At 30.2% G+C, this 9375-nt stretch overlaps 1 protein-coding gene across 2 annotated transcripts; it reads right to left on the reverse strand.

Annotated features, from left to right (window-relative positions):
- Positions 1 to 3186: 3186 nt before the first annotated feature.
- On the reverse strand, positions 3187 to 8328 carry LOC114366881 (kinesin-like protein KIN-10C). 2 transcript variants are annotated; one of them, XM_028323905.1, is made up of 16 exons: positions 8029 to 8328; positions 6931 to 7087; positions 6584 to 6784; positions 6285 to 6465; positions 5981 to 6186; positions 5648 to 5889; positions 5514 to 5559; positions 5038 to 5169; positions 4805 to 4921; positions 4551 to 4635; positions 4169 to 4461; positions 4037 to 4083; positions 3892 to 3913; positions 3735 to 3803; positions 3570 to 3608; positions 3187 to 3451 (listed from the first exon to the last, which is right to left on the reverse strand). In XM_028323905.1, the coding sequence occupies exons 1-16, from the start codon at positions 8208 to 8210 to the stop codon at positions 3407 to 3409; spliced, it is 2064 nt and encodes a 687-aa protein (XP_028179706.1). In that variant the 5' UTR covers positions 8211 to 8328; the 3' UTR covers positions 3187 to 3406. The 2 variants fall into 2 exon arrangements, with proteins under 2 accessions (XP_028179706.1, XP_028179708.1); XM_028323907.1 differs by having other exon boundaries at positions 3217 to 3451; positions 5038 to 5136.
- Positions 8329 to 9375: the final 1047 nt, after the last annotated feature.

Here is a 9375-nt window from a genome sequence, read left to right on the forward strand (position 1 = left end):
TTAGTGGTTCGGGTTTTCGAAGAGAGCGTAGGGAAGACAAACTCACGAGAGGAGAAAGAGATTTCAACGAGCGCGGGGAGAAAACCAGGGGTTGTGTTTTTAATTTAACTCAAAATATAACATCGATTTTTCTAACAAAACCGATGTTAATATATAATTATTAACATCGATTTTATCAAAAAACCGATGTTAACCATATCTCGTTAACATCGGTTTTATAAAATCAATGTTAACTACGTCATGTTAACATCGGTTTTTTAAAAACCGATGTTAATAAATTGGTGTTTATTACAAAGTATGCAACCGCATTTGTGTTAACATCGATTTTTAAAAAAACTGATGTTAGCAGTTACATGTTAACATCGGTTTTTAAAAAAAACCGATGTTAATTAACTAATCTTAATTATAAGTATGTCACCGCCCTTCTGTTAACATCGATTTTTCCAAAAATCGATGCTAACACGACGATGTTAAATATATATTTTTTTGTAGTGCAAGAAAAAGAATAGATTGGTGCACAATTCATGCACTCGAGATGAACACCACGTCATCACCTTACATTACTATAAAATCTTTTTAACTATTTCATGTTTTTAAAAAAATAATTAGTTTAATTAATTACATTAAATATATTAATTATTTATATTATTATTTTAAAATTATTTTTTATGTCTCTATTCACATAAATTTCTCATTAGTGTTTGAATATATAATAATTTAATAAGAATATATAGAAAAAAATAATTAATACATCTAAAAATTAAAAAAAAAATTATAAAAAACAAATAAAATTGTAAAGAATCTTATAATTAAAGGGGAAAAGAGTATAAAATAACTCATTAGCCACCTTAAGTAAATATTTTAAGTACACATTGATACTGACTTGTTCAACCTCACGTATAAATGACTCATATCTATCCTAGCATAGAAGAACTAAGTATTTGGAGGTTGCACATTTTGGTAGTTATATATTTGGATGTCTATAAGTTATCTCATATATTGTGGCTTTTCATATGATCAGCATATTTGCAGTGCATTTGAAAACTTAGACCACAATATTGATCATAGTCATAAGACTTGATTGTTTCGTTTTTGTAGACACTTAGATGATTATATAAAGCGTTTTGAGAAGAAAAAGAAAATTCTCTATCACATCCCTCACATTAATTTCGACATCGCCGATAATACGCTAGCAAATAAAAAAAATTAAATAAAGTTTTTGATGGGAAGAAAAAAAATGTTTAGTGATACATGCTTTAGGGCTTGTTTGTTCTTTAAAAAAAGTAATTTTCAAAAAAACGATTTATTTTTAAAAGATTCTTATATTAATAGAAGCTAATTTGTGTTAGTTACTATTATTAAAAAAACACTTTTTTAGATAAAAGTGTTTTTTAATTTGTTTGCATATGACAATCTAAAAGTGTTTATTTTATGTACAAAATTACAATAAATCCCTCTAAAGTAACATGTTTGTTTACAAAATGCACTTTTTGTATATTAAAATTTTAAAATGGATCACAATAAAATATCCAATTATAATAAAACATTTTTATATTAAATAAATATATTTAAAAAAAAAACACTTCATAAACAACTAAACAAAATGCACAAGGAAACCTATGATATATTTTTTATCGGTAAGAATTAAATATGGTACCAAAAGATTTATAATATTTATACACTCTACTCAATCAATTGAGCTAGACCTCCTTAATAAAAACTTATTATATGCTTGCTATAAACATAAGAAATATGATAAAATACACTTAAACCTACTTGATGAAAATTAATGAAAATAGACTAAACTCATAATGGAAGTCTAACGAAAAAGGAAGGAGAAAACCGAGAATAGGAAGAAGAATGGATCAGGGTCACGTAACCCGCAAGGCAATTAAGGCAAGTGTCTTAGGCCTTCAATCTTTTTTTTTCGTGAATAGACATTGATTATGTTTATTCTTAAATAATTTTATGTCAACATATATAAAGACGTTTTGTATTATTTCAATTCAGACATCAATCAATATGCAACATGTTTATTAAAAATATCACGAATATCACTCATTAATTAATAAATAACTAAAAAAATGTGCAGTTTGTATTGGCCTATTAGTTTTTTTTTTTTAATTTATGGAAAGGCCTATTGATTGACCACATTAAATAATACAGTAATTAAAACTAATAATTGAATATGGTCTTTTAAAGATAAGTTTATCATTTTTTAAGATAATTTAATCAAAGCTAATAATAATTTTATTATTGGGATTTAATTTGAACAATTTTTACAATATGAAACTGTTTTTTTTATTTATTTTGCATCCAAAAAATCTAAAATTTTAGGTGAAGATAAATTGAAAAATATTGTGTTAATCTTAATTTACATGTAACAGTTATAACAGCCAGAAGAAAATCTTTAAAATTAGAATTACTAAAAATTTATTTAAAGTCAACAATCTTACAAAATAGATTAAATAAATTAGCAACTTATCTATTAATTATTATGAAATATTAGAATTAATTGATGATCACCTCAAATTTTTTTGTCTTAAGACCTTTTATTCTTTAGGCACGGCCCCGGAATGGATGAATGTGATGTGAGTATAACATAAGAAAGAAGGAAGGACATCGTCGTTCCAAGGTTTTTATAAGAATATTTTTGTCCAAATTTTTAGCCTGTGTTTTCCAATCTCATTTCTCTCCCCCACTGCATCTGATTATATTTTGACTAGTACTTCAATTTATTTATTTCTATTAGTAGCATCTGATAATATTTAAAGAAGTTCAAATAACTTTTATTGGGGTATTTTATCCAAACACCATTCTTTTATAAGTGATTTTTTTTCATAAGAAAATATTTTTCATGATACACTGCCCTTGTTTCCGTCAAATGCATATAATTACTAACTATTTTTCTTTTTTAATTTTATTCTATTCATTCGTATGATTCATGCAATCCCTCTTCATAACAAATTAGCAGCACTAAAGAAAAGCACAATGATTTTTTTTAACCCTAAATATCGCTCAACGGAAAATTAAAGATTAATTCTTCAAAATACTGAGACTCTTTCAAGAGTTTTACTTATAACTAAATTTTCATCCACAATATTTAAAATAGAGAACTTGTCTAAGGAGATAAAGTCTTATTCCCCTTAAAATGACAAGATGGTAAAATATCATCTGTTATAACAATATTATAACAATATTATAACAAAATATACGTTTTTTCCTTCTTCATATCATTTTCTACATCCAAATAAACATCTCATAAAATTACACAAGTCCAGGAACATCTCATAATATTACACAAGTCCAGGAACATCTCATAATATTACACATATCAAGGGCAACTTTGGGTTGCCAATACAGATTCTCCTTGGAAACTTGTATAAATCCAGCAATACATTTATAACTAACTGAAAAGCTCTCCGACTTCCTTCTTCATTATTCCTTTAATCTGTGTGAAAATTAAAACAATCATAGTTACATGTCAATGACTATTGATTTTTTTTACATTACTAATGGATAATCAAACAAAAATAAAATACTTAGAAAGAACGTGAGGAGAATGATACCTGCTTTGCTGAAAGCCCAATATCCTTCAAATCATCCAGCTGTTAATTAAAAGTTGGTTCACAATCACAAAATTTTCAGCAAATGTATAAACACATTTAACCGGTAAAAAATAATTGATAAAGGAAAAATTATAGTGTGAAAATTTACTAAGAATGGGGACATACACTCTTGAAAGGTTCTGGAGATTCTTCTCGGAGTTCAAGTATGAAGGTAGCTCTCTTCTCTCCAATTCCCTGTAGGAAAAAGTTCAATTAGTTATAATCCAAGGCACACTAGAAAAAAATATCATCTTAACATTTGAAAAGTAGAAGTATTCCTGACCTTCAATTTTTTTAATTCCTCCCTGTTCATATTTAGAACATAAAATAACAAAAGATAAACCGATGAGTTTCTCATAGTAGGCATAAAATGCTGACTCATTTAAAGGCAATAATATATTCTCTATGACAACCACATGTTTACTTACTTGTTAGCTGTATTTAAAAACCTGAGGTATTCTTGAACAAGAGAACTCTGCAGTTCAAATAAATTGCAAGTTAAAAACAATAAAGGACACACTAAAATATAATCATTTGGCAATATTTTGAATGGATCTTACCTTCATTCCAGAACCTCGCATGCTGAATGTCTCCCAGGGACTTTTGGCATTCATTGCATCCAATCTGTTAATGCTCATGTTTTGTTCAATTGTAGGAGTTTTTGGTTCAACAATATCAAGTGGAATGGGCTCCTTTTCTGGTATCTGCATGCATGATGGGGTTGAAGAATATAGCATTTTAAGACTATTAGAAAGATCCCGCAACTGAGAACTGATAGGTGGTGAACTAATAGTAGCCGATGAATGATCTCCAATTGCCCTTGAATTGTTGTTCTCCTTGTTCATGCTATGGTCTGTAAATGACAAAAAAGAAAAAATCAATGTAGTTGTGTATCATTCGATCAGTCAAGCAATCCCTCGAAAGTCATCACAATTAACGAACCTTCCTGAACTATTTTTGACAATGCTTCAGAGTAATTACTAGCATAAGGATCCTTTTGATGATCCTCTTCATCCACCAAAATGCCCTACATAAACAAACAAGCAGGTACATTATTAGGTGTCTTCTGTACTTAAGTCAAAACATTCTGGTATCGACCATGCTAACGTTTTTGTACCAAGAAGGTTTTGATAGGTTTTAAAAATGTCTAACTGAAAAAAGAAAAAAGGAAGATGTGATAGCATTGATAAAATTACTTCATCAGCAAGGGGATTAAGTTCCACTTCAATGTTAGCATTCAAAGATGAATCATCCTGTATAGAGTCATCCTGCATATGTTTCCCGTTCTCACTAGCTTTTGAAAATGAGTCATCCTGCATAAAACATTTGTCAATCTCCTATGAAACAAGATGTCTGGGGAAAAAATTGAAAACATTCTTTTTGTGAACGTTTTGTTAATGCTAGGGATTTAAGGTAAATTATTTATTACCTTTTCCATTCCAAAGTTGATTACAACATGATTTCCAGTGTTCTTTTCCACTCCAGAGTTGAGTATGACATCATTTCCAGTCTCTGACAATGAATTGTCCTGCGTTTGATACCAACTGATGCATTGAGCTTCCTAATTTGTTTGTCAACAACAGCACAAGAAAATAAAATATGAAAGATGTATCACCAATAAAGGCTTTGATGCTTGAGTAACATGAGCAATAGCAATTTCCAGCAAAAAAAACAAATCCATTAATGACACTTCACATAGTTACAAATGAATAGTTCTATACACTCCACACCTCAAAAATGTCCTAATTTATATCAATAAGAAATAAATTTCTAATCTACATACTTGTTCTTGCCAACCCCTCCTCCTTTGAGCCAAACAAAAAAAAAAATTGTTCCTTCTCATGTGTTTTAGAAAAAAATAAAAACAATATAAAATATTTAGAAAAGAAGAAAGTCTAATAATACCTTCTCAGCTTTAGTAGCAGAGTTGCTGGCTTCATCAAACAATTTCCTATAATAAGAAAAAGTCAATATCCACAATTTGATAAAAATACAAATAACAAAACCTAATAATATACGTACAGAATCCCAGTACAAACCTTCCTTTTATCGCAGACTTCTTTGCAACAACAACTTTTTTATCAAGTAATTTAGAAGAACCATATAATTTCTTTGCTGTTCCTGAAACACTTTTAGGTATCTGGTTCTTATGAGAATTCACCATTTGTTTTGCTGAACTTGCACTTATCTTGGTAGAATCTAAAGATGCCCGATGAATCCAATGACACGATCGTGATGCCAAGCTAACCATGTAAATAGTGTCTTGGCAAAATGATGGGTTCTAAATTCACAATACAGAAAAGACCAAAATCAAAGTTAAATTACTGACACACAATGAGGAAAGAAAACTTAAACTAACCAGTCATAATTACCAAGCATGAAATTAACAAAATTTTGCTAGTCCCCCTCAAGGAATCCTGCAGCATGCGTGTAATTTTGCTTTCCCGATAGGCAACACGACTTTCATTTGTACTCAAAGCATGACAAACATTCAATAAGGCATAAATTGACTTGTTAATTTTGTTAGTCTCAGCAAGGCAGGAGACATCACTACTTTTCTTTCTAGCATCTTCATAAGCTGAAAAAGTACAACACTGTTAGTCAAATTTTAAATGTCTACATGAGCCACAAAAATAAAGATTATTTAACATCTTTCACTTGAGCAAAGATTATTACATGCCAAGTCAACAAAATTCACTTTGCTGAGAAGACTTCCATTATGGGAAAAGACATGCACGATTAATCCCATGTGGCTTCTATGAACACGTTCACAGCCTCCTTTTTTGGGAGCTCCCTTCAGTGCAAAACATGCAGAGGAGTACAAATTCTGAAATTCCTCAATGGATTTCACAGGAACCTGCAGACAAAAGCACAATGCAAAGCCCCCATTTTACTTTTCTACTCTCCAACTTTGAAATCTCCATTTTCTCTAGTCTAAAAAACTGAGCAGCTGAAATAGTCAAAAGGATTTCTACCTGAGTTAGTCCTTTAAACTGAATTCTGCTACGATCTTCAAAAACCAAAATTGGTGGCTTCTCTGGATTTAATAAATCCATGGGTCGCTCCTGATGATCAACCTCATAGAAAGAAACAGCTATGGATTTCCCATTTTGCTCAGTCACTGAAAGAAACTCAGTGATAGCAAGCACTGCCAAACCTGGTCTCTCAGCAGAGCCCTTGAACAGCCAAGGAGTAATTGTTAGCATAAAAATACAATTTCACAGAAATCACCAATCAAAATTCTTCATAAACACTCCCCTGATCCCCAATCAAAAAAAAAAAGAAGAAAAGAAAACTAACATAATGACTAAGTGAGTCAAACCTGAATTATGTGCGTCTTTCCACTACCCCTAGCACCATGTGCAATAACAGTGCAGTTATGACCATCAAAAGCTGCAGACACAAGAGGCTTCACCTCCCTTGAATATATCAATTCATTATCTTCATCTTCCTTATAGCAATAGTCCACCAAATACCGACTACACAGCAAAGATCAAATCAAATGAGTGCCGATTCCACTTTCATCAAATCAAACCCACAAGAAAATTATTCATAATAATTTGAAAAGAAAGAAAGAAAATTCAACTTTCCAAACGTAAGAGACCTTAAAATTTCAAGATTATAAATGTAAATCCGTTTTTTATTTTTATTTTTTTTATATATTTCATCTAAAAAGATGTATTACTATTACTATTCATCTATATTCATGAAAACTCTAATTCTCCAAACATTACACTATTCAATAACCATAAACCTTTAGGGTATGCATTACTAATCAGCTATGGTTCACGAAAACTCTAATTCTCCAAACATTAGACAATTCAAGAACCACAAACCCTAAGATTTAGGGGATATGATATTATTCAGCTATGGCTCATGAAAACTAATTATGGAAAGTCCAAACCTTACACAATTCAAGAACCACAAACCCTCAAGATTCAGGGAAGTATCTATCCAGCTATGACTCATGAAAACTCTAATTCTCCAAACATTACACAATTCAAGAATCACAAACCCTCAAGATCTAGGGGTTGTATTACTAACTAGTAATGAAAACTCTAATTCTCCAAACCTTGGCTTACACAATTCAAGAACCACAAACCCTCAAGACTTATGGGAAGTATTACTATTCACTAGTCAGCTATGACTCGTGAAAACTCTATCCAAACCTTAAACAATTCAAGCACCACAAACCCTCAAAGACTTAGGGGAAGTACTCTATTTATCTAAACATCACACAATTCAAGAACCACAAACCCTCAAGATTTAGGGGGAACTATTACTATTCAGCTTACCCAAACATTACACTATTCAAAAACCGAAAACCCTCAAAACTCAGAATTCAATCAATTTATTTCCACTTTCAACAAAATTCACCAAGCCAAAACTGCAAAACTCAAAAGCACTACAATAACAATACCTGGAAGATTGATCTCCGAAGGAAATGGTGGCATCATCCAAATTTTCGCGGTTCACCGAAACCCACTCCACCGCTCTCGAAGCGGAAGGTTCGGAATTAGCCTCGGGACCCACCGAAAACCCGCGAATCCTGGCGACGACCCGAACCTTGCGACTCGCGCGATCGAATTGCTTTGAATCCATCGAAGAGAAAGTGAAAGAATCTAAAAATTGAGAGAGAGGAAATAAAGAGTGTTTTGATTTCGAAGAGTGAGGAGAGAACGCAGAGAAATGAAATAAAAAGAAGAAGTGGAAGCAGAATAGGAAGTAGCCGTTGGAAATTAGACAAATATTTCAAAATCTTATCTTTCTCTCTCTATATCTAACGCTCCACATATAAGGACTCTTTAGTCTTTTCCAATACTACAACATCTTCTCGGGCACGCTTTGTAGTAACTAAGCCATTAAGCTGTGCGTTTTGGTGTGGATATTAACTATGGTGTGTTTTTGTTTTGGATTTTTGTAAAAAATAAATATTTTGATTTTTATAAAATATATCATTTTCTTTGTAAGGAAGATTTTGTAACGATTAAAAGCTAAATATGCTAATGTCAGTAATGTGTATAATCCCAATGACTAGAATAACAGTTTAATTTTTTTTAACAAAGTTTATTTTTTTTATGTATTGTTAATATAAAGGTTTATCATTTGGCAACTAATAAAATTATCTCATATACAATTTATAAAATAATTATTATAAAAATTAATAAATTTATTATAGATTATAATTTTTATGATTGAATTAAATTGTTAGTGTAAAATAATTATCAACTAAGTAAAAACTATTATTAGAATGACTTTTTAAGATATGTATATATATGCTAAACTTGTATATATAATATTATCTAATTTTTTTAACTCTATCAATACGTTCTAATTAAATTCTTATAAAATTTGAGTGTTAGTTTTGCTTTTATCAAATCAAAGAATAATATATTTCAACATAGTAGTAAATATTTTTATTATCAGTTAATTAATATTTTTTATGAAATATATGTTTTCATATTAATCAATAATATCTTTATTTTTTTATAATTTATAATTTCCTGTGTTAAACGGGTTCGAGAATATCATTGAGTTATAATGTGTTTGGTATGACGACTTCTAGCATGCCACAGTTGAACAAGTCTTACACGGTGCCACAATTTTCCTGCACCATTGGATATAATACTAAAGTAATAAATGGTTAATGTTTTTTAATGGAATTTTGAAAAGCATATATTTTTTAAAAGGACTACATGTGGAAAAGAAAAATGCATTTTTTAACTTCCAAGTTCCAACCTTTTACTGCTCTAACTTTTAGATCATG

This window comes from Glycine soja, chromosome 9 (genome assembly GCF_004193775.1).
Source record: "Glycine soja cultivar W05 chromosome 9, ASM419377v2, whole genome shotgun sequence".
NCBI lineage: Eukaryota > Viridiplantae > Streptophyta > Magnoliopsida > Fabales > Fabaceae > Glycine > Glycine soja.

Bases quoted from the DNA above. Each gene is read 5' to 3' on its own strand.
- LOC114366881 (XM_028323905.1), bottom strand. From the start codon at position 8,210: ATGGATTCAAAGCAATTCGATCGCGCGAGTCGCAAGGTTCGGGTCGTC. The intron at 6,466-6,583 runs GTAGAAATCCTT...TTTTGTCTGCAG, and splicing joins AGTTTAAAGGACTAACTCAG to GTTCCTGTGAAATCCATTGA. The intron at 3,804-3,891 runs GTCAGGAATACT...TTTTTCCTACAG, and splicing joins AGGAATTAAAAAAATTGAAG to GGAATTGGAGAGAAGAGAGC.